At 32.6% G+C, this 25,760-nt stretch overlaps 2 protein-coding genes across 2 annotated transcripts in view; one reads left to right on the top strand and one right to left on the bottom strand.

Annotated features, from left to right (window-relative positions):
• Window positions 1-2,121: 2,121 nt before the first annotated feature.
• Window positions 2,122-10,892, bottom strand: mRpL37 (mitochondrial ribosomal protein L37). Its single transcript, XM_085948620.1, has 5 exons — window positions 10,638-10,892; window positions 9,481-9,828; window positions 5,058-5,344; window positions 4,394-4,563; window positions 2,122-2,475 (listed from the first exon to the last, which is right to left on the bottom strand). The coding sequence occupies exons 1-5, from the start codon at window positions 10,811-10,813 to the stop codon at window positions 2,224-2,226; spliced, it is 1,233 nt and encodes a 410-aa protein (XP_085804746.1). The 5' UTR covers window positions 10,814-10,892; the 3' UTR covers window positions 2,122-2,223.
• Window positions 10,893-21,004: 10,112 nt separating this feature from the next.
• LOC147071235 (uncharacterized) overlaps window positions 21,005-25,760 on the top strand; it is a 50,943-nt gene continuing 46,187 nt past the window's right edge. Inside the window, exon 1 of the mRNA XM_085948617.1 lies at window positions 21,005-21,324. The gene's annotated coding sequence lies outside the window, so the exon portion shown is untranslated. The remainder of the gene's footprint in view (window positions 21,325-25,760) is intronic.

Here is a 25,760-nt window from a genome sequence, read left to right as displayed (position 1 = left end):
ATCCATTGAAGCTCTAATATATTTTTCAGGATATTGGCGATAGATAGTACATAGAAAATTTGCATACTCAATTTTTTTCGATTTTCGGGTGCTTGTGCCTATTTTATTTCATGTATTCAAATAATAAGATCACAATTATGTTTCTGGATACTGCGTTTTCAAGTGTACATATTTCTTTGTCTATTGTTAAGCATCTTACTCCTTTGATCAAGCAATATTACTGAAGACCCTTACAGAATGCAGTTTAATTTTAAGCAGAAATATTTGGGTACCCCCAATTGTAAATATGAAGGTTTTGACATAGATCCAAACTAAAGGATGTAAAATATTGTTACAGTTGTTATGCAATTGGGTAATCGCTAAATGTAATGCTAGGGATAAATTACCGACGTGTTTATTTATTTTAAGTATTTAAATATATAATATAGCATCTAAACTATCATTGTGAGGTGTTCATAATGTACTGAATAAGTTTTTCACTTTTTTATTAGCTTTTAAATTTTTATTTCTATACCTCCTCTTCTTCATTCACCTTTTCCAATTATTTAAAACTGTTTGGCATGGAAATTAGGTAATAGGTTAACTACCAATCTTTTATATTGTTTTTAAAAGTATATGGGCTAAAAAAATGGTGAAACATAGTATGTATGTATTAATATATTATATCTTTCATTACCAATGAATCTTTATAGCTACGATGTAAAAAAAATATCAATTACAAATTTCTTATATCCAGTTTTATATCAATCACTCAATATCGATGTTGAAATAACAATTCGCAAGCATAATATTACAAGGTTCTAAGTGTTCATCCTTGAGAAAACGAACCCAACAATGGAGTAGTGTTCTAAGCTGCTTCATTGTTACTTTTGTTGTTACTAAGGACAAACACTTAGAACCTTGTAGATCTCCACTTGTGAATTGCCATATGAGATACAAACAGCTATTTTCCTTATTTCTAATTAATTTAGAGTTTAATGAAATAAAAGTATGGCAAATACACATAATTGGTACCGCTCCACCGCGTGATTTTGATGCCACAGTGTTATCCCGATACTAAAGTTGGAATTAGTAAATTCAGATAATTTGGAAGAGCCTCAGAAACATGCATATTTAAAAAAACTTGGACCAAACGGAATATGACCCAATATCCATCGCAATCCTGTTAAAAGCTTCACCAATTAAGCTATGGCTCAAGTACTTGTGAATATTTCGATCACAGAATATAACATGCGCATCTGAGGTGTTCATCAAATTACAATTAAAATTTTTATCATGGATTTTTCAAATTGTTATGTCTGACAATATTCAATGAAGACTGTTGCATTCTTAAATCTTGTGCATTACATAATTATTATTCAACAGTTTTGAATGAAAAGAAAATTTTATTAAAAAATAATAAATTCATTCGAGTGTTATTAATTCGTTGCCACATTAACAGGAAGGAGCTGCAAATAACATCATGTCACGGCTGGATGATGATGACTCTTCAAGATGAAAAAATAGAACGTTAAATTTAATCTTTTGTATGCAATGTTCACAGTATATCTTATGGAAAGATGATAACTCGAGTTTCAATTGTATAATGTAAATGTGGGCCTGTGTAAATCTCACCGATATTTCAAGTCAGTTTGATCATAGAGAGCATTTTTTAAGCATCTATTTCTAGTCAAGAAATTTGATTGTAGTATAAATACACGTAAAAATAATAATGTTCTAGCAGCGTGTTTGGCGTTAGTTAGTTAATGATTTGATTGTGGCGCCGTGTTATGCGATTCCTTGATAGATTTTTAGAATTTTACTTAGGTAAAGAATAGTATAAAACATTGCATATTGTGTTAATGGCCTGTTTTAAAAGGCCTCTTAAATAAATTAGCTTAGTTCACACTTATATTAAATTTGACATTTCAAATTTTTTTTAAGCTACAATCTTTTATTACAGCTTTGTTATATAATATTATAATATGGCAAACTCTATTTTGTTTTATAGAAGCCAGTACTGCATCATGCATAATATATTATATTAATATTGTTTTAACTTTATTATATTATTACTTTAACATTATAGAAACAAAAAAACTTGTAAATAAGAAATAGGATATGGAAAAAAAAACAATGAAATATCTAAATCAAATGCAGTTTATTGTGTATGTAAAGTTAATAAAAACTATTTTTTTATTTTAAATATTTTATACTACACACACCAGTATTGATACATTATCTTTAATGATTGTTATAGAACGCACTGAGATATCCAAACACTTTCGGGTTGTAACCGACGAGTCTCGGTTTCGCTTCAAAATAACCGCAGTTTTCAAAGAGTTCCATGCACGGTTTGGAGTACCAGATATTCTTTGTTCCAGAAGTTCCATTCAAGTCGAGCGTATTCAATTGCAAGACGCCAAATTGAAATTTATGTCCGTCGGAGTGTATACACTGGACGGTCACTGGAGTCGGCAACAGAGTTACGTCATTCTATTTTCAGAAATAAATACAGTTAGTGAATATATACATAATATAATATGCAACGATTCTCCTGACATTTTGGAGCTAGCAATATGGGGAGTCCAAGAAAATTGTGTATATGTTTATCCAGTTAAATCATCCAGATTCACATTATCAAAACATCAAGTGATGTCATTGACATACTGAATAAGACAACAAATATTAATTTGGGATATTAAGAGTAAGCCCTCGACTTTTGCATGTAATTGGTTCCTGAAAATGTGTTCGAATGTTGAATGTTAAATCAATCAAAAAGTGTACATTAAAATATTTATTTTTCAATGGGTATAATGAAGTTAATGATGTGTATTAGCAATCAGGTGTTTTTTTTATAAACTTGTCATGAGATAATAGTTGAATATCACCTTTTTACGTATTTGAGAAGGTGACGGGGAGCGGAGGAGAGAGGAGCGACTGCACAGTTTTTGCATTATCAACAAAAATCCAAATTTTTAAGAAACACTAGCTTTATCCAAAGACAGTCGACACTATGTAAAACTAACTAATTACAAACCTTATGCATAGTTGACGGTTCATCAAAACTACAAATAACATTACAACTTTGCCTCTGGGGATCGAAAGTATTGTCACAATATTTTTTAAATGTCAAATGGTAACAGAACGAAAACTGTACAAAATAAATAATAATAGTTACTAATAATGGTTACATGAAGGATACGGTATAGACTGCGGCTTCTATATCGAGACATACATGTCACCGCGGTTGTTTTTGGAACTAAAACCGCCATGCATGCAAAAAGCGTGTGGTGTAATACAGTAATCGCATACAGCGCCATGACGTGGATGTCAATATATAGGAGGCTGACAGTACATAGTATTAATGAAATGACAAAACACTTTTAGAATTATTCACAAATCTCATGTAGGTATAACCTACATACTAAAAATGCATGTCAACCAAGAGAGAATGTGGTCGAGTGTAGTGATATGTATATAAATGCAAAAGTTGTGTGTCAAAAAATGTTCAATTTAGCCGATAGCATATGTTGCTCAAGTGATGGTTTATTGTGTTACTACACTTTACAACATTATCTCCTGCCAATGAGCCCGAAACATTAAGAAAAGAAAGAGAATTAACAGTGACAGTCCAAAAACAAAATACAGTAGAACCTCGATTAGCTGGACTGGTTAGGGATGAGCCGAGTCAGGATAATCGAAAATTTTTGAAAATCATATATTTTTCTTATAATCGTACGAAACTCAGGATCATAATATTAGAAATCCTGATAATCGAGGTTCTTCTGTATAGCTACATTTAGATTTAGTTTCAAATGAGTTTAAAATGAGTCTAAAAATTGAAAATCCAATGCCATAGCATATTTCAGCTCCTTGACGCTCTCAAAGGCATCTGCAATACGCAGCTCCAAACCGTGTCATTCAAATTTAGGGCAAAGCTGCGAGCTACCTCTCTCCATGATGACATCAAACCTTTCATCCATTGTGTCTGATCTTAGTTTTAATATTAGCTTGGGGTTATCTCTGCTGAGGCGACCCGACAAACCAGGGCACCAGGCTTTAGGAAGACAGAAGAACCCGCCAGGATTGTAAAGGTTTTTTTTAACAGAATTGGAGAGAAGGCCTAAATGATGACTTCTTACTCAGAGAAGAGGTGATATATGTAAACAAGTCGCAGTCAAAACCTAATAAAATTATAAACAAATTTTATAGTTTATGCACCGAGAATTTTGACTTGCTCTGTGGTAAAAGCCATTATACCATAACAATCTTGGAGCGATATGTTGGTGTTCTGCCGCGTAAATGAGTTCACTCAATAAACACAGTAGACAGAATAATAATGGTCAAGAAGGTATTATAATTTGTCATGTTTTCTTGTGACTTATTTGTTAAATATTCAAATGTTTCTTACTCCATATTGAGATCTGGCATACGCTGATGCAATAGTGAAGCAATGCAATAGCGAATTTCCTGTCATTTGGTCTTCGGTAACTGTTGTCTCATAGAGATTATTCACCAAACTTCTTGTGAAGTGGAGATACGACGTGTGGGGATGGAGAAAAGTTTGGTTTTCATTGACGGCTGAAAATGAAATTAGAAATCAACACGTACAGGTACTTATGTCAGATTATTGTAGGTTTTGATGGAGCATATCATTTGGAGAAGATAGGAGAAAAATAGATAAAGATTATCTTATAAAACTTTTTTTTATGGTTCATCTAAATATTCTAAATAAGTTCATTGTATTTGGCAGCCTTTCTATGTACAATAATAAATTTATGTGGTCTCAAAAATGGTCACAAAACTACAATACGAATCTATTTAGTAGACGAAAAATCACATAATATATGTATTTTCAAAGTAGGTGTATTTGCATTACCGGATCACTTCTGTCTGCAGCCTTAAACTTATAAGTAGGAAATATCATTTTCATGTTTTTATTGTTCAGTTTTTTATACATTACAGCAATCCGGCAACATCAGGTTTGATGAGGTGTCAGAGAAGTGAGATTCTACTGTAGTATCAATTGTGCCAGTATGTGTGTATTTGATAAAAGTTTACACTTCTATACTTACGATATGAGTCGCTAAAATCGTAGATGTTTTCTTTTTTTAGTGAAATTGTATGTTTTATTGGATATAAATCTGGTATTTCTGCATCTTCAAAGTCAGCAGCCTCCACAACGGGTTTCAGAGGGTCTGTTGACGTCAGCAGGATGTTTGAAACCTGTCTGAACTGTATAAGGTCGCCTTCCTTGTCGAAAGAAGTGACAATTTTAGCATCCCTGCTTACTGCTTTGGTTTTTGAATTCCCGTTTGACGTCTTTTCCAAAATAGTCAGTAATTTGTTTGCAGTTAACAAACTGAAATGGAATTAAATATTACAAATGAACTAGTTGAATAATGTCTGTTTCTTATAGTGAATGTACGTATGGTTGATTATGGTATATTGATTTATTGAGGTTCAAAACAAAGAATTTTGACTACAGGTTTAATACCATCACTGCCTATGTTACTTTCATATTGTATTGATCCGAATATGAAACCATCTCAATAAAATACAAAGCGAAACCATAAATTAAGAATTGGTGCATTAACCTTTTATAAACCTCACGATATTACCATGGCGCACATGTTGAATGTAGAGTGAAGTTCTTACTACAATCGCTATAATACTGATAATTTATGGCTTATTTTTCATAATTATTCAAACAGATGTCACTGTTTGTTTAATTTTTTAGATTATGCAAATCAATCGACGGTGGCTAGTAATTTGAGTTTATAGTCGGACGAGATAACTCGCGAAATTTTGTATGTGCGGTTTGTCGATCACGGCCTCATTGCATGGCCCCCACAAGGGGGGGCTGACAGGGCTCTAGTCTGGGGGCCCCGCATGGCGCGACTACCTTTTAAATGAGATAAACACACATCACAAATTTGCTATAATGGTAAAAAGTCGCCTGCGGCGCTATTTTACTTAAACAATAGTAACATTTTAAAATGTGATTGTGGGATGCAAATTTTGATTATTGTATGTCGATATTCGAAAACTTCATAACTCAGTGGATTTATTAAAAAATACAAAAAATCGCTAGAACACTGAATACCCTTAATTTTACCTGGAACACCATTCGGAAAAAGTTTTTGTAGAGCGTCACACTGCTTTTAACCCTAGCGATAGGTAGGGGGGCCCGCTTCATGATGTGGGGGTCATGCCTCATTGAGTGGGAAACTCGTTGAAGGCATAGAACCGGTTGAAAATTAAAAAAAAAAATCAACAACGGGTCGGGACCATTTACAGAAGCCATCTATTAAATTTTACAGGAGAGGTGATTTTCAATTTCATACATAATGAAGCATATTATATACATGAAAAAGAAATGTGAGTAATCGTCGCCATAGTACTTGTTTTCCGAATAGACCAATTGTCGATTGTTCAGGAAACAAAAAACAAAGTTCCCTGTCTTATATTTAAATATCAGTACATATATCAAGCACCCTCTCTCCTTTTTATGATTGCCACATTATCCAAGAAGAGATTTGATGAATAATATATTAGTATAATTCATTAAACTAAGAGAAAATACGTTTTATTTACAAGTAAGCAATGTGGATATACGGATCATTCTCAGCGCTGGCTCCGAAAAGTGGATATTCGGAACAAAACAAGGACATTCGGAATGTTAGACCATAGCGTATCGTTGCATGGACCACGGTATACCGTGTGGTCAAAAAGTACAAACTTAAAAACTTAATATATATTTACGTAAATTTTAATAAATTTACTGATAGGTACATGATTTTTTGTAAATATGTGATCAAGTTGTATCGATGATCGTTTTTATCTAATTTCATAGGTAATTATAAAATATGCCATTCACCATTTTCTGTTTACAAAATTGGGAATCAACATAAAATTATATATCTAATTATAGTTATAAAAAAACTGTATCCATAGATTTACGTTATAATAATGTAGGTAGTAAAATTTTCCTAATTTCTATATTAAAACGGTGGCAATGATATTTTTATTGTTCACAAATAATGCTTCATTATGGATTTTAATCGAACTTGATACAATTAAACTTATTACAAACCATATATTGCATATTAGGTATTATGTTTTATTGGCATGGAACAAAAAATAGGGGCATGTGTTATTTAATAACCATTGATTGAGAATATTCTATCCTGAGTATAATATTATTATATAAAATAGTTCACTCACGAAACCATTAATAGATCGTACATTAACTAAAATATCTATTGGATAGCCAATAGTATTATAATTATACTTAATGAAAATACGATCAAATGTACTGTAATTCAATGGAAATCCACAAAAAAAAAAATAGGTATAAACATACATCTTATTAATAAATGAGATTAAATATTCGCGTACATTTTAGCATGAATAGATAAAAAGTAAATTAAAAACAGAAAAAGTTTTGATTATAGACATTAATAATAATTATTTTTTAAGACCGTAGTTACCGAGTCACACTGTACAATTCGTATGACCGTTGGGATATTATCTCTGTTTCTCAGTACAAAATACAGTAATTTAGGTTAAAATACTTACTTCCATAACTCTGCTGTAAGTTCAGAGTGAACTGGTGATGTACCAGCCAAGATTGATAACTTTAAATTTGATAAATTCACTATTTAAACGATAGAAACTTAAAATAACACAATAGTAGTCAAAATCGCGCGCTTTGAAAGACGAAAAACAGACATCAGTCACATATGAAGTGAGCGACATTAGAAGTAGACAGCGCTATATGAAAGCGATATGCGAGAGTGAGACCGAGCTATTCTATTTGACATTCGGAAAATAAGCACAAAGCAATCGTTGCGAAACATGGCGTATTCGCAGTTTTTAAAAAAATATCTCTGTTTCTACATGAAAATATACAATTTTTATAAATGATTTCGGTAAAGTTAGACAAAAGAAATATAACTGCATTAAAATGTCGATTTTGACAAAAATGGATATTCGGAAAACAAGTACTATAGCGACGTAATGTCTGAAGGTACAGAAACACACTAAATAAGTTAAATCTGAGACATAAATTTTGTAAATATCAAATATAATTAAAAATACTTCTGTCCGCTTTTGATAGAAACTTAATTTTTTTCATTTTTATTACTAAAATTTCAAAATAGTTCAAAAACTCATTTTATTGAAAATATAAGAAAACATGGAAAGTTTTAAAATTAATAACTATGTTTATGGAGACTATGAAGTCTTTTCCACTCGTTGGGATTAGCTACACGCATTCGAACATTACTTGAATTAACCACTTGACTGTTTATCCCGAGTGTGACTCGGGCGCGGATTTATTTCGCACACTGACCAGCCCGAGTCTCACTCGGGCGTTTTTTTTCTCTTCTTGACAGGAATGTTTATCACGAGCTACATTCGGGAAGATCGAATTTCAACTTGTCACACAGTTTATTATTATAATAAAAGCTTTATTTACTGTTGGGCAGAGTGGGTCTGAGTATATTACGATTAGTCAATGACTTCATTGTTCATTCATAGTTATTTTTGTGTTAGGTATGTCGCATGTTATTGTAATTTGAATTGAATTGAGCACATTTTAGAAGTTCGTAAAAAATAAGTATATATTATTCATACTTATTAGCTTCATTTTAGTTACCAACCAATACCACCTACGGCGAATAAAGAAAGGCCTACTAGACGTGCAAAGTATGCTGCTCACATATGAATGAAAACGACAAACGAATACGGAAGGAGACGAGATTGTGATGTAGGGTTGTGTATTGAATTTTTCAAAATTTACCATACCAAAAAGACAAAGAGAAAGAGGAAAATTATTTCCGTAAAATTTAAAACATAAACCTACATATCTGTTGTGATAAAATGTAAAAAAAACGTGTAAACAATTTATAATAAAACGTTAAAAGAAAATTTGACATTTTTCATAAAATTTTAAATATTGTAAAATAGTGTTAATTTAATGTGAAAAAAAGTAAAACAAACGTAAAAATAAAATTTTTAATAAATTGTTCAAAAAATATCTGACACTTTTTAGACACTCTTTCTCACCAAAATCTAACTGGGAAGTGGTTAACATGCACTTATCCGCAGACATCGTGAACATGGATGTTAAGTGTCCGTTTTTGATATTGCATACGAATTTTAAATTAAAAAATCTATGAAAATAACCATTTTTGATAGTTTTGGTGGATTTTTTTAAAAGAGAATTACTTGCACTACCATAATCAATTAAAGCATGAATTTTGTGGTAGGTGGTGTTTTCCCGACATTGATACTAAGTTTTGATACTACTTACTTTAAAATAATTGAGTTTAGGCCAGTATTACACTATGGTCTCAATAATAGGTGGACACAAACAGTATAATGTAGAATTAAGTACAGCGGAGGGAGAACAGAAAACAATTGGTATAATTAGAATGAAAAATAAATTAAATATTAGAATAGGTAGAACAAACATAAAAATTACGGTCTTACTTTTTTCTGACATCGTTTAATCCGAGGACCCTCGCGAAAATGTGGGCAGGTCTTAGGGGGTCTTTGATCTTGGGAAGTTTCTTTTGGTCGCAATCGAAAATGTTGGCCGTTAAGATCGCGGTTTTTACTTGATTGTGAATTTCTGGTGGAATCATCGCTTGGGCCCTCTCTTCGATGGAGTCGGGAAGACCATCGGAGACCTTCACAGTTTTGGTGATCACTTGGGCCTGTTGCACACCTCTCAGCAACACATTCTTTTCATCCAGGAAACGGCATGGCGTATCGTGCCAATCGGGGTGGGTGTTGTCGAACTTTATCGGCGGTTCATATGCACCGACGATCTGGATTCTACAAAAGGAGAGAATGTGTAGTTAACTGCTGAATATTTAAATATTAATATTAATGCTAGAAAGATAATATTAACGTCATGTCATGTGAGTACAAGCGAACACACCGTAACCACGCTCGAAATTTTATAGTATTCCAAATCATTTTTGTGATCGAGGTCTAAGACTAAGGCCACATAAGCAGGTGCCTTGCTTGGTGGCTACGTGCTAGATGACATATCCTAGCGAATGGACGCACACTATAGTATCGCAATGGCCACACAGCACGCTTCGCGCCTCGCTACGTGATTATTAGACGCCTAGTGAGTCTCCCGGCGAACAAATGTGTTGGTTATTTTTATTGTTTCACCTAGTGATTTTGCAAGATGGCGGATGTTTCTTCAGTATGACAAACGTCAAACACCGTATATTTTGAGGTTATGAATAATGACGCATGGAATGAATTGACATTATGCACCGAACAAGTTCGAATTTGAGACTTTGGAAATTTTTAACTTAAATTCTCTGTGAGAAGTAGCTTTCTGGTTAGTTTTGAGAGTGTAATCGTTGATGACTTGAGCGCTCCCAAATGTCAAATGAATTTGTACCTAAGTACGTAGCGTGCAATATGGCAGTAGTGTTTTTAGTAGACAAGCATAGCACCTAGCTCAGCACCTACCTATGTGGCCGAAGCCTAACCGAACACAACCTACTTTAACTCAAAAATAAGGGTTTCTCGTCTCAAAACACCTGAACCAAAATGACGATAATATGGAGTACTATAATATTACCCTATTTTTACCCAAAGATAAATAATTCATGCATATTTACTCGGTACGTTCGCGCTTTTCCTTGACAAATTCGTTGGCGTCTATAACAGTGATTCCTTGTGCTTGTAGTCGTTCAACAACTTTACTTTCTTGGGGAGTTGTAACACCTTGTACCACCCAATGTTTTCTAAACATAAAGCCGATATGCTGTTTACACAGCTTTGGAGTAAAACGCATGATTATCGTATAACTTCAAATAAATTGCGATGGTTTTTTGAATGAATCTACCGAAATGACATAAAGCAAAACATAACCTAAAACTTTAATTTTTATTATTTCAGAACTTTTGACATTTGATATGTTATGTTGTTGCTAGCCAGGTTCTATTAAAATATAGGGATACTTAAACATAAAGAAGACGCTAACATATTAATTAATTATATTAATTGTAATTTTTTTTTGAAACTTATTTAAACCAGAAATATGATAGTCGTACTAAATAAATAATAATTTAATATTGTCGCACTTACAATATGAGCTGTATAAATCATAATAAATGATATTACCAGGTAATTAAATTTAGTCATTGAATTTTTCCGCGACACCCCAACACCGCGGACTTTAAGAGTGGGTATAACAGTATAGTATGATTCATATTTCAGTCGAAGAGAGTCCACAGAGTGAGCACCACGTTATTTTAAATCAAATTTACAACAAAATGCCTGGTCATCGAAGATTTTATTTTAATAATATAATAATAATTATTGTCGCTAGAGCAATTCTTTGCAATGATTTATTAGGTGCCGTGAAGGCTCTCGCCAGCCGGCGGAATGAAAACAATGTGAAAAATAATAACAGTATATGGGGTGCCTATACGATAATATTTATTTTTAGGCGTTATAAATTATTTCGTGCATTGGCTTTACTCAACCAACAAAATACAATAATGGTACCTACCTATTGTTTCACTAGTACATATTATATTATAAAAGTAATTGCGTTATTAGTTTGTAAAAGTGTCTCTAAACTCGGGTACATCACTAGATATTATATTGTACGTTTTTTTAAATATGCATTAGAATTAAACAATACTTACCTATTTTTTAAAAATAATTATGTAGGTCTTACACATTAAAAATAAATACTATTCATTAATTATGTTTTTTGGATAGCACATGAAATAAAAATGTAGGTAGATAATGTGTTTCAAAATCCTTCGTATGTTTAGTTCTCGTACAATTTCAGGTTAAAAAGTTATTAATCTATTTCTAAGTTTCTAAACTACTAAACTAAACTCTAAGTTTAAAAACGTCACAATATCCACCATATTGGTTGCAATACTTCCCACCGAAAAGCTAATTAACATATTGAATTTAGTAACAATTAAGTATAAGATATTATTTTTTGGTCACCCCATACTCACTAAGCTGAAGCGAGTTTGTTTGTTTTAAATTTAATTTATTGACCATTACTTTTGACCCACGTATCGGCGGCGACTTTTTAATATTACTAGTAGACCAGCTATTTCGGACCACATATAAAAATATCATATTTTCAATTCTCAAGGGCATTTCTGTAGAGCGTCCCCTTAATGCCTATGATCAATTTTCACGCCAGTTCGATAACTTAGTATACCTAATATTTGGTACATTACCAATATAAATAAAAACAGACAACAAAGGCCATAAAATATTTGATATAGGTACCTACAAAGCCTCCGGAATGTCTAAAAAAATCAATAATATTGAATATTTATAATATTTCGGTTACGTGAAAAAAAATTGTATGCAGACATAACTAGGTATTGAAAATAAGTTCTCGAACTTAAAGCTGTTTATCCCATATTTTTTCTTCACATTCGATAATTAAACCTTGTATCTATCATACCCAGTAGGTACCTCTTACTATTTCTGCGTTCTCTGTTTGGGCTGTTTGCATGGCAAGGATCATTCAAATAAGAGGCGTCTAATTACAAAAGCGACAAGTCCACAATTCAATATTTTCGGGAAACAACGTGTTTATGTTTCAAGCTTCAATTATTTGTTTTAACGTGAGATTATTTTTTCCGTTGTATTCTATGTCGAAATTAGAACCAAATGACAATTTGTTTCAGCCGATAAACTCTTAAATATAATAAATATAGGCAAAATCAAATTGGACGTAGCGCTACTTGTACCTCACTTTTTAATTTATTCCGCATTAGGCACATATTTCCGTGGCACTGTCATGAGTTTACCAGATGCTACAGCTTAGTAAACGCCTTTTTCAATATTGAACGTTCCCTTATGGTTGATTTAAACACGCGCGAAATTAACCAAGCTTTAAATAATATGAAACACGGACTTGGCGCTTTTTGTAATAAATCGAGACTTCAAATATTTTTTTTCGTAGGGTTATGTCGCGTTTTGCAATTTATAGATCAATACATATTGTGTAAAATTATATAAAGAATACGTGCGTATTTTTTTCTCGATTTCGACCAGATGTGGACTTATCGCTTTTTGGAATTAGACTCCTCAAACTCCGTCGATCTTGGATTTGAAACATATCGCCAGCTCATTACGCATTCGTTTAATAAAAAGTGTGGGTAGGTACCTAATGTTTCTATTTTTTTATATTTATTATTTTACATAGGTATTAAAATGAGAGTGATAAAATTCTTAAAATACAATGCAACGTTATGAATCTTTACTTTATGTCCCCTTTGACATGTCTGCGGACTTTTAGTTCATCGAGTGCCTGCACTTGGCACCAAGGAATAAAAAGGATTTCAAGTTATACACATTTATATTTTTATAAAAATCGATGTTTTTTAAAATAAATACAAAAAATACTTAAACGATGAATTAGTCAAAAATCGAAACGTTAAAAAATTGAAAACTTGATAAACTAAATTTTAATAATAATATGATGTAATAATAAGATATGACCCTGCAACGAATTCAAATTATATTACATTTTTTTACAATAATTGTAAGTTTGCCTTTGAATTAAAAAAATCTTTTTAATGTTTTCAGATACATATTTATTCATTAATAGGTACAGTTGAAATTCTAAATTATCAAAAAAAAAATCTCAAATTGCAAGCTTCGTGTTTTTCCGCTAGGTTCTCTGTTGGCATATTATAAATGATCCCCGTATGATCATATTGTATAAATCTACTCCCTCGATCCCCGCTGTTATAATCAACACTGCACACAGTGCTATAAAATTGTAGCCAAGATAATATGATGGTTCCAGTAAATAGGTACCTATGATAGTTTGGAGAATTTATTTACAAAATCACTAAAGTAGTGCCAAAAATAGACTAAACCTACAATACTGGGAATAATAAACTAGCAATAGGCACATACGAATGTTGGTAGGTATGTAAATGCTACAGAATCATATACCTACATATTTTTATAATAATCTGAAAATATAAATATCGAAGTAAGTAAAAATATATGTAAACTTGCCGAGCCTTTCCAGCGATTAGCAATGCAGAAATTATTTATAATTAGATCTTTTTTTACGGCGTATTGAAAATCTGTGCTATTAACAATCTATCAACATAATAGAGATGTGACAATTTCTATATTAAATGTTATATTTTTCCTGAAAGGTCATAGTTCTATTTTTCGCTGTTCTGTTTTGTCACTGTTCTGTTTTTTCATGTTTTGTTACGTACAATAATTTACAGGTGACCGCCGGAGCCATTCAAGGAGTCATTTTTTCCCAATTGGCTAGCGCTAGGAGCCTAGCCATTTTCTTGCAGACATCTTACTATCACAGTGGTACATAACCAGTGCTGTTAATATTTCCGAAAATCATCATCGAAATTTCTCAGCATTTCTACAATATAAAACAATATCGCTTAGAATAGGTATAGTGATTGAATTTAGATTATAGTTTAAGAGTGCATCCTGATGGGTATTTAATTTAAAAATAGTACTTACACACTATAATAATATTATCTAATCATTCTGTTTCATATTCAGCAGGATAAGCTCTTAAATAAAATAATTTTACTGATTACCATTACTGCATTAAATAACAGTAAGTTATAATTTATACATATAAATAATGTAGGTACTTATCTATTTTAATTAGGTAGTATAATTTATTGATTTTATTTCAAATGTATTTTAATAATGATTTTAATGTGAGTCCTAAACCTACCAGAGGCACCAAGCAGACAAATTTAAAGTTTGTAAATTTGAGACATTTTTTTGATACTTTACACTTAAAAGTGTTTTAATTAATAAATACTATTATTTAAAGACATTAAAAAGAAACATTATTTTATTTAAAGTCAAAGATAGACTTACAATTTAAAAAAATACGTTAGAAAATGTGAATTTGTTAAAAATATATATCTATCTTAAATACATACCTATATGTATAAAGAAAAGATTTTTGACTGATTCATAGTTTTAATGTTTTTTTTATATTTATTTAAAAACATCGATTTTCATGAAAATTCTAGCCTGGGGGCTCGCTTCAGGATGTGAGGGCTATGCACTGACCTATCTTATTGAGAACGCTTTTCGGTATTTTGTATACAACTGTGATGCATTAGTAATTGATCGGAGATTTTAAAGTCCTAAATGAGTTATTCACTCTGACTCTTCGATTTGCAGCCATGTGGTAGTAGGACAAGTAAGTGAGTTCCTTCTTCATACATTTCATCATGAGATTCAATTTATGTAACTATTAAAATATAAAATTTGGGTCGGATTTTTGCAAACCCCTGAATTCTGCCGCCTGGGCGCTTCGCACCCCCAATACCCTGCTTGGCCACTGCTAAGAATATCATGAATATTTTCATACCGACCGTCATGAGTTTTGATTTACTTATGAAAACAACTTCACCTTTTTCAATGGCCTTGTTTTATAGTAGAGTAGTTATCGTAACCACGAAAATGTTACTTACCACTGTTCTTACAGGGTTAATACAATATTACTAAATAAACAATTATTGTAGATCGGTTATTTATCTACCTGTCAGGTAACTTGGTTATTTACTGTCTCCCTTTCCACTAACAGACGTCATCCACAGTGACGTCCCCGGGGAAAGTTCTAGCTACGAGTATAAGCAGACTTAAAATTCCGCCTTATACGTAACTGGTTATGAACACTAAAATTAGTGTTCATGACCAGTTACGATGTTTTATTTTTAACTTAAATGTCCAATAAAAATCATTGAATTAATGAAAAATCATAAATTGATGCCCAGTACTGCTCCCTATGAGAGAAAATATGTTGTTGTGTGGGTCTTGCTATTTGGCAATATCTTTATCATGCTTTGCAAACAGTTCCTCATTATTTTAAGATAGCGTTGTTAATGTATAACTTCATAAGAAACTAATAACAGAGCCAGCACATATATTTGATTTAAAAATCTATCATCGAGTAGGTATTCAGTAAAAAAATAGTGTGTATCAAAATTGGAATATCAAAAAATACACATAAATTAGGTAAAAGGTATATTAGTTCGATTTAGTCTTCTTCAGGACCTCGTGAATCAGGATTGTGGTGGGGGATGATTTTTCTGTCGAACAGCCTTCTCAATGAGTTGGCCCCACTCCTCTCGGCATTCGATGACACGCAAGGCCCGATGCCACTGGAAGACCCGTGGCACTTATATATTTGTGCAGAGCGAGCCAGTGATGCCATATTTTTCTATGCTGATTATAGTACAAAGGCGTAAAAATTATAGTATTTCTGAAAAATATATAGTACAGGAACATTTTTCGTTTTGAATCCTTTAAAATTATAGTATTTTGGTATATTTTGCGTAAATTTATAGTATTTTACATTTTCCACGGAATTAAAATTATAGTATTGTACTATAATTATAGTACGGTTGGCATCACTGGAGCGAGCACGAAGCAGTGGAGCAGTCGGGCAGTGTTGCCATGTCTACTGAAATTTCAGTAGATCTACTGAAATTTTTGTCAGGAAAAGAAGAAATTATGATATTTGTGATGAACAAGTCACTTTTTACATGATTTTTTAAAAGACACTTGTGAGATTATGTCAATATGCACGCTTTCACCAAACCCAATCGTTGAATTTCATACATTTCTGACAATCTACTGATATTTTGAAGAAAAAATCAAAAAATCTACTGAACTTTGAAAATTTTAGTAGGCAACACTGCAGTCGGGTTTTACCCGGAGCAGGAGCGGGTCGGAGCACCGAAAATTTGTAGTGGCTCTGGATGCTTTTTTTATTATTAAATTTTCGTCCTAAGATCCGATGAAATTATATTTGATACTTTGCAACACTGGAGTTATTTTAAATACCTACGGAGTGATAAATAACCTCACTTTCTTTGAAAGAAGAGGCAGATATTGAAATATGATTTGCTGTCAGAAATTTTGTTTAATATATATATTATAATGAAACGGACGAACCTTATTGCAAGACTACTTATTTTTTTATTTTTTAACATTTGTATACATACCTATAATAACTATTAATCCCGGAGCGGAGCAGACCCTGGAGCGGAGCTGGAGCAAGTATTAGATCCCGGAGCGGAGCAACTCAAAAAATTGTCCGCTCCAACCTCTGGATTTGTGTGGCATCCAATGTTTGTTTTAATATTCTGATGCGGCATGTTTAAAAGAAAAGACAGCGCGGACGACACAAACTTACACTAACGATACTAATCATTATGAGTGTTAAGCCACGCCACGTGTGCATGCGACAGCCTTAATAATTATACCGCTATTTATAGCTAGACTCAAAGTCCATGTTTGAAGCGACGAGAAACTACAGGTAATCGGAAGGCAGTGCATTTGCTAGATTTCGATAACTCACCTCCTTCCCAGAAAGACATGACAGCGCTGACGACACAAACGGACACTAATGATAGGTACTACTAATTATGAGCGTTAAGCCACGTCACTTGTGCATGCGACAGTCGTAAGTATACCGTTGTTTAATGCTAGACTCAAAGTGAGGAGTGTCTGGGTATGGAGAATGTATCCGGAAGTAATTGGAAGGGTAAATGTGGAAGTCAGTGCATTTGCTAGATTTCGATAACTCGCCTCATTCCCACCGTCTTAAAAATAAATACTTAGTAAATTATTATGGATATTTTTTTCTTTACGTAAGTATTTCGTGTCATGTTGTTAACGTCTTCAACTTATACACTGTAATGTACACTTACTGTCAATGTACAATTTTTAATTTAAATTATATTCCTACGGAGCGTCACTGATCAGTAAATAATGGGGGGTTGAAAATAGAAAAATAGTTTTATTCATCTCCGACCTGCGTCATACTTATTAGGTTTACTTTCTACTCGTGGTGTTTATACTCAAGTTTTTTTTATCTTTACCTTGGTTTCTGCGGCTGAACTATAATTGATTTTATTTAACTACTAGATACGCACATATAATTCGAGTGGGTAGGTATATAAGATAATCTTGGAAAATGATTCATTCATAATTTATTGATAGTGAATTTTAGGTACTTAATTCATTTAAGTGAAAAACTCTACATCGATTTTCTTATGCAGTAGAAAAGTTCAGAGGTCTTATTACATTCGATTACTATGGTCACTATGCTAGAGTCGGCTGACGATATTGCTCTCGAAAATATTTTTTTTTGTTCTTAAAAATATGGTACATAATAATAATATTATTGTAGGTAATTAGATATATTTTAGAATTATTTTAATTAAGGTGCTGGGGATTAAAGGAGTACGTGTGACATTTAAATAAAGGATTAAAACATGGAACTGATGTGTATGCGACTGGCGCGTTTGGAGTCGTTGGACATAATGGTTCAAATGACGATCGGTCACATATATGTCGAAAAACCCGTTTCTTATGTTGGCGTCCTGTGTCATAGAGTGTAAATACGATGTCATAGACTGTCACATATATGTCAAACGATCTATGACGGCCTTCTATGTCATAGATTTTCGGCTCAGTGTAAACACCTCGGTAATTTTGTGTGACACTAGTTTATGTCTGTGACATCTATGCCGAACATGTTGTCATATATTATTGTTTATGGGTCATAGATCGCGCGGGAAATGTTTTTCTGTCTTTGATTTCAAACGCCATCTTAACAATCTTGACTACTAAACGAAACAATACCTAGTAAAAAATGGACAGAAGAAGTCGCAAAATCGTGTTGGAGTTGACGGATGAAATAATCATTAATTTAATCGGATTGGTAGTAGGTAATCCACTATTGTGGGACTGTACACTGACTGATTATAAAAACAGGGTCCAAATCGTACAAGATTTGGGCCTTGAAAGCAGTTCTCAGTACTCGGTGGATGATGCCACGCGTAAATGGCAGAGTTTGCGGTGCCAATACAAAGACTATAAAAATAAGGAAAAGGTGACAAAGAGTGGCCAAGGGACCAGCGACAGGTACCACGTGAGATGAAAGTTTTTCGGCCTCTTGAAGTTCCTTGGCTGCGACTCGATAGCTGTCGTCACTACTTCAAATTTAGCAAGTATCGCAACGATTTTTATTAGACATTCCACATCGAGTTAAGTGTTTCTCTAGCGGCTAGCTATTCCAATTCAGATAACGAGCTCTCTTTGCAAAGTATTTATAGTATATTATTATTCTATGAAATGTATAAAGGTACCTAGGTACCTATCCACAAAAGTGTAGACAGCCTTGAGGTACGTTCCTTCCTGAAACTTGGTATTATATTAGGCAGATGCTCTGTGAAATTAAACACAATATTATCCTATGACCATTCAGTCTCAGTTCTCTTTTCAATTGATGACTTGTTTAGGCTATTAAGCTAGGTAAAGATACTCTACTCCATATCGTTGTGATCTCAATTCTTGATTCCTGATGTTTTTTTCGTGTGTATCTTTAACAACAATGCATCGAAATCTTCCAGCGACAAGCGTACAAAATTTTTATACATTGCCGTATCCTCAGCTCTTAGCTCTCTTATTAAATTACTGTAGCATCCGAGAGTTTCCCGTCTTGCAATCCACTCACGAACCCAAACTCGTCTGCGTCTTGGTTTTTTATTGTCTACCAACAATAAATATGCCACGATTGCCGCGGCAGTAGCTCCATCCGCCGGCATTATAATAATATGATATGGACAGGAACCAAATAGATAAATAAATTTAAAATCTCACTAACAAGCCTAGGTAGGTACTGATTTATTTCGTTTTATAATTATTATCTGTTTGACGTTTATGAAGGCGTACCAACCATAAAGTTTGTCAAGCGTCATGTTGGTAGTATTTATCAGTGGCAAATATGTGACACAATAGATTTTACGGCATCGTGTGTAAACGGATTGGCACATACGGGTGTCATAGAATCTATGCCCACGCCTCTGTCATAGATTTTTTTGACATATATTGGCTCATGTGTAAACGAAATGGCATAGATATGATCATAGACACTAAAACGCTCTTGTCACATATGTGCCCAATCGTCATATAGTCTATTTGAACCTTTAGATATACTTAATTAACGTGTTATTTACATGTGGTAATTAAGAGGTTAGCAGTGATTGTGTTAATGGCCAACGCCGTGATTGGTACGCGTTCAGCTCGACTGAACTGTTCCGGGTAGCAGATGACAAAGCTAAGATCGCTCTGATGGTGGCCGACTTCCGCTAGGTGATGGCACAATAAGAAGAAGAAACAATCAAAATATTAACACAATGGATAGAGAACAAGAGAAAATTTACAGAAAGTTACGTTGTTATGCAGAGTTTACAATGTAGACTTTTTTAACTTGGTCAATGGTACACTTGTATTCCTTCAATCTTTTGAATATTCCTATAAGTGAGATCGTTTACCAGTGATTAAATCCATCTAACAAAAATTACACGTTGTTGTATTTGGATCCAGAGTGTGAACCTAAGCCCAGTCGCACATTGAAAATTGTCTCGCCAGATGTCGTTTTCAAACTAAAATGTTTTATTCTAGCAGTGTGCGAAGGTTCATAAGATAACGTGTGTTTTGTGAATAACGATGGCGTCACATTGACGTATTCGAACGTTGTAGGCGAACGAGTTTTGATGTGAAAGCCGGCTAATAGGTTGAGCAAGTGGCTAACATCCATTTCTCGTAAAAAGAAAATTCTAGTGATACAATCTCCACTCTGTGGAGGCCCATCTGGTTTCAATTCAAGTGGGAACATGGTGCCCTGATGTGCTCGTAATTAATGAAATACCGTTTAAATCTTATAATATTGGTTAAAATATATATGATTAGGTTTCTTATTCGATATTATGTTTGATATGGCAAAAAATATACATGTTGTGCTAAATTAAAATCTTTATATTATTTAAAAACTCATGTTTGCTTTCACAGTGCAAACGTTCTTTGTAGTGGTCCTAGAGCAAGACGTTAGGAAAGTTTCAACGAAGTGATCGGATCATGTTCCCTCTCACTGCGTATAGATCGCGCTACTGGGTGAGGAAAATGTAACTGTAGTTATATTTGTATCGCGAGCGGTTGAACACGTGGTCGGCGAATCATATCGCATTACTTCCGAAAGCTCGGGTTTGACAGATAAATATAATATGCTACTGTATTAACAGTTGATATAAGTATTGTGATTTATGTTGACAAAAAAATCGTGAAACTAAAGTGTAGGACATTACTAAAATAAATTGCAATTTCGGTGCTCTGTGATACATTAATACACCTGATATCTTTTTGTGAATAATATTATAATATTTATGTGGGAAAGTTTGTTTACGAATTTGAAAATAGAATAGGCATTCTGACTGGCGATTTAATTATAAATTGGTAAGAGTCTATTCCTATTGTCTATTCATATTATTTATTTTGTTGTCTAGTTTGATTTAGGTAGGTAGGTATACTTACTGTAATATGCGTAGGTACTTGTGTAATTTAAAATAAGAATAATTTTATATTAAATGAATCGTGTTTTTGTTGCTATCTATATTTTGAGCAAACTAACATTTAAATTGTTTATTATTTATTATATACTTATTGCAGAAATCCAAAATTGCGCAATATGCATGCAGTTTTCGTTGCCTCATCTCTGTGTATTTTGGCGCACTTTTAAAACATCTTGTTATCGTTCAAAAGGAAGGATAATAATAACATAAACACAGCCGTTTAATATAATCTATGTTGGTAGATACCAGATTAAACAACTGAGGACGCACACCCAAAAATTGCCTAAAAACATATTTATTCATTTAATATTATTGTTTTTTATTACCTTCTATTATCGTCATAAGTTGCGTGATAAAACTTGATATTACGTCAACAAAGTCGTAGAGAGAAAAATTTTAATAACCACAGTTATTGTATACTAGGTACATTTTTTTGTTGGTTAGATTCGAGATGTTTCTTCAATAGTTGTTATTGACTCCTGTTTTGGGAGTAGAAATATTATTAAATTAATTATCTTATCTGCATATTGTAGCGGTTTTCAAGCAGTGGCGCCCTAAACGTATTATTTAAGGGGAGACATTTTGGATTGATTTATTTTAAAACACTATAATTTTTTTTGTGGGTATCTTTATACATTTTTTTTTAAATTGATCAGTAATTTCATCCTATTATAAAGATAATTAATTATAATTCGTTTGATAAGGTCTCGTAAATTAGAGATTTTCATTCATGGTTATAATATATTAATTATACTTTTTTAATATAGGAATTTAGAAACTAGGTAAGTATCGACTTTTTTTTAGAAAAATACAAATGTATTTATCTTGAAAACCATTTTATTTATCCATTTTAAAATGAGCTTAGGTGATATGACAATAATATCGATTGATCAGAACACTTGAAAATTATATTAAATTGTATGCTACGTAATTTCATCACTAGATGTCGTAATAACAATAGAGAGTCAATTCACTTTACCTTAATACATTGGACGCTAAAGACGCACCTAGCGCGTAACGATTAGGTGGCCATTCGATATAATTAGCACGCTATTTAAATGTAGTAATTAAAAAGTAATAATCCAGATTTTAAGATAATAATTAGGTGCAATTTTATTTAATTTTAAACGAAAGGGGTAGGAGGGACCTACACTTATATTTATGTGAAATACATAGGCATATTATGTACTAGTACTATTATTCACCGAACCCTTAAACCCAGCTTGTCCGAAAAAAACGGAATACCTACATAGGAAAGCGGAAATGAAAATGGGTTAGCGTAAATTTACCTCTTAAATTAAATTCAAATTTGAATGGTTATTATTATATTGAAATAAAGAAAATAGTAAGTATTATAATTTATTTGGATTTCGTCACCGTTTTAGCAAAACCATCTATGTGTCACTTTTATCAAAAATGACTTTTAAATACCAAGTCATTCCTTATTTTTTTCTCTATAGGCCAGTAAAATGATCTATGTGTTGGGTAAACTCGCTCCGAAGTTATTTCAAAAAATAAAAAACAGCTATGTGTAAGGTTCAAAAACCACGGTTCACAAAAACAACTATGTGTATATTATAGTAACGTATAGATGGTATTTTGATATCGAGAGTGTAATGTTTTTTTACAGTTTGGCTACACATTGTTTGTTTCTATGTTATATGCTATGCATTATGGTCTTGCACGACGGTTTGAAAGATGCTTTCTCAAAAAGAGAGACAGGAAATATTCAATAATTTCTGGAAGATGCCTACATGGTCAATAGGGTATAGGCGAGAATTAATTTAAAAGTTGGATAAACAACTACAAACGTCTCGATGACAGTGGCCAATTGAAAGCAACAATGACAGGTAATAAGAATCTGACTGAAGATAAATAATTGGTAGTGCAACCAAAAATCAAAACGGAGAGATTTGTGGAAAAATGTTACATTATGGTTGGATCTAATTCCAAAGTTCCCAGCCATCATTGCAGAGAAAATACCTCCAGGGTGTATGTGGAATCGTGTTTCCGATCCAAAATACAAATGCATGATGAATATAAAAAATGGTCTCTGGAAAAAGGTCATAAAGCAGCAGAATATACTCCAGTATATTTACCACCAAAAAATCAGTATCCACCAACCACGTAAAGATCAGTGTGCCATCACTGCCATCTGCTGTAGTTATAAAATGAAGAATGTTTCAGAAATGAAATACAATAGCCACATTATTAAAAAAAAAAAAGATGCTAGAAGACCAAAAATGAAATGAAGGAGAGTACCAGAAGTATTACTGGACGGTTAGTAATCACAATGGATCTCCAAAGTGTGCTGCTATGTCCAAAACACAGGCACAAATGTATTATAAACAAAAGCTGCAACTACACAATTTCACCATATACATTCTTCATAATGTATCTTCTAATGAATTTGTCTCATCTCATCGAAAGCAGGACAATACAATGAAATAATTCTAATATCGGATGGGTGTGGATATCAAAACCGAAATAAATTATTCGCTACTGCTCTAAGTTATATCTTTAGAGAGAAAAAACATCGAGATTCAACAGCTTTTTCTGGAAAAAGGCCACACCATGATAGAGGCCGATAGTGCACATGCCACCTAAGAAAAGTATTTTAAGCCTCCAATATATTCACCATCTGATTATATAGCACGTATGCGGCTAGCAAGACCAAAACAACCTTATAAAATTAATGTCATTGATTTTAAATTTTTAAGAATTATGGATAAGATAAATCTGGATTAAGTTCAATCAGACCAGGAAAACGAATCGGAGATCCTGTTGTATATGATATTAAAATGTTACAGTATCTACCAGATGGAACAATCTTTTACAAACTCAACTTTATCAGTGCAACCGTTTGACTGCCTTTGTAATATATATAATGAATCATTGCCAATATCGCAGTCGAAATACATACATCTTCAGGAATTAAAAAGTGTAATAGAGAAAGATCACCACTATTTCTACGATAACCTAACATTTAAACCTGCTAATAGAAAGTAAACGAACTTATAAATATAATATCATCTCACTATTGCATTAATAATTAATAAAATGATATTGCAATTTATCACTAATGCACTATGTATATTTCAACTATTATTTATGTAACAGTTTTTCATGAATTTATTATTATTCACATTTTGATGAATAAATTAAACTATGTGTATTTACAAAACGGTCAAAACAACTTATGTGACATCACAAACTGTATTTTTATTATTTTTGTATTAAACATAAAAGATTTTTGTAAACAAAATAATAATCTTAGACCATTTTCTGATTATAATAAAGCATTCTTCATAATTTTAATGTTTAAATGTAACATTATTTTTTTATTCAGTTTTATCCTTCTCCTGCACAATTTGAGAAAGTGCACATAGATGGTTTTGCTAAAACGGTGACGATTTACTGAAACCTACATAAGATAAAACATTTAAATCAACAATGATTATAATATTATAATATTATCTATGGGTAAATCGGTAATTTGAATATAGGTAGGTGTATTTTGTATCCTATCTATTTATAAAAAAAAAACTACGCACTGGCATAATCGTAATATGCATATCGTCATAAAATATATTTTTATTATTTCTGCATAATATTTTTGACAGCTCCTGCTAAATTTCACGTGATGTTTTGTCAAGCTGAAGTTACGAGGAAAAGCGTATTAAACACGCATTAATGTAGCAGCTGATAATATTTCCAATGTAAATTCCCTGTAAAAAGTGTAAAACTTTGGCATGTATGAAACAAAAATGTCCGAATAAAACCACTGCTAACTGCCATCGATATTTATATTGGTACCTACCTGCATTGATTCATTTATATGTTGTACTTTTTAGCTTATAGGTACGCACTTGGTTATAGACTTCTTATAATAACATTAATATCATGAATACAATTATTAATGTATGTTATGTACAATAGTGTAGGTTTTTAGTGTTGACAAAATTCGTACCTACGGCCGGTCTAATATGGCTAATAATTTGACAGTCACGCCATTATGTTCCGGGGTGGCGCCGTGTCCGGAAACTTGTCCGTGTATGCAGTTCGCCGTGAAATGTTGTATCGGAGATATATGGCAGTAGGTACATTAAAGACCGTCCAACCTCTTTGGGTCGTATAGTACCGACATAAAATTCATGTATAAATAAAACACGGTTCTTGTCGGTTTACACTTTACATGACACCAGCAGCAAACACATTTTGAAAATAGCCGATATATCATACTAGATTATTTGTTAGGTTAGGTTAGGTTTTCATTCTTGAATTCATGAATTTTGCCAAAATCAGCTATAAAAATTGAAT

The sequence above is a fragment of the Rhyacophila brunnea genome, unplaced genomic scaffold (assembly GCF_057557595.1).
Source record: "Rhyacophila brunnea isolate RB1 unplaced genomic scaffold, BYU_Rbru_1.0 scaffold_20, whole genome shotgun sequence".
Taxonomy (NCBI): Eukaryota; Metazoa; Arthropoda; class Insecta; order Trichoptera; family Rhyacophilidae; genus Rhyacophila; species Rhyacophila brunnea.
This window is presented reverse-complemented; position numbering and strand designations above follow the sequence as displayed.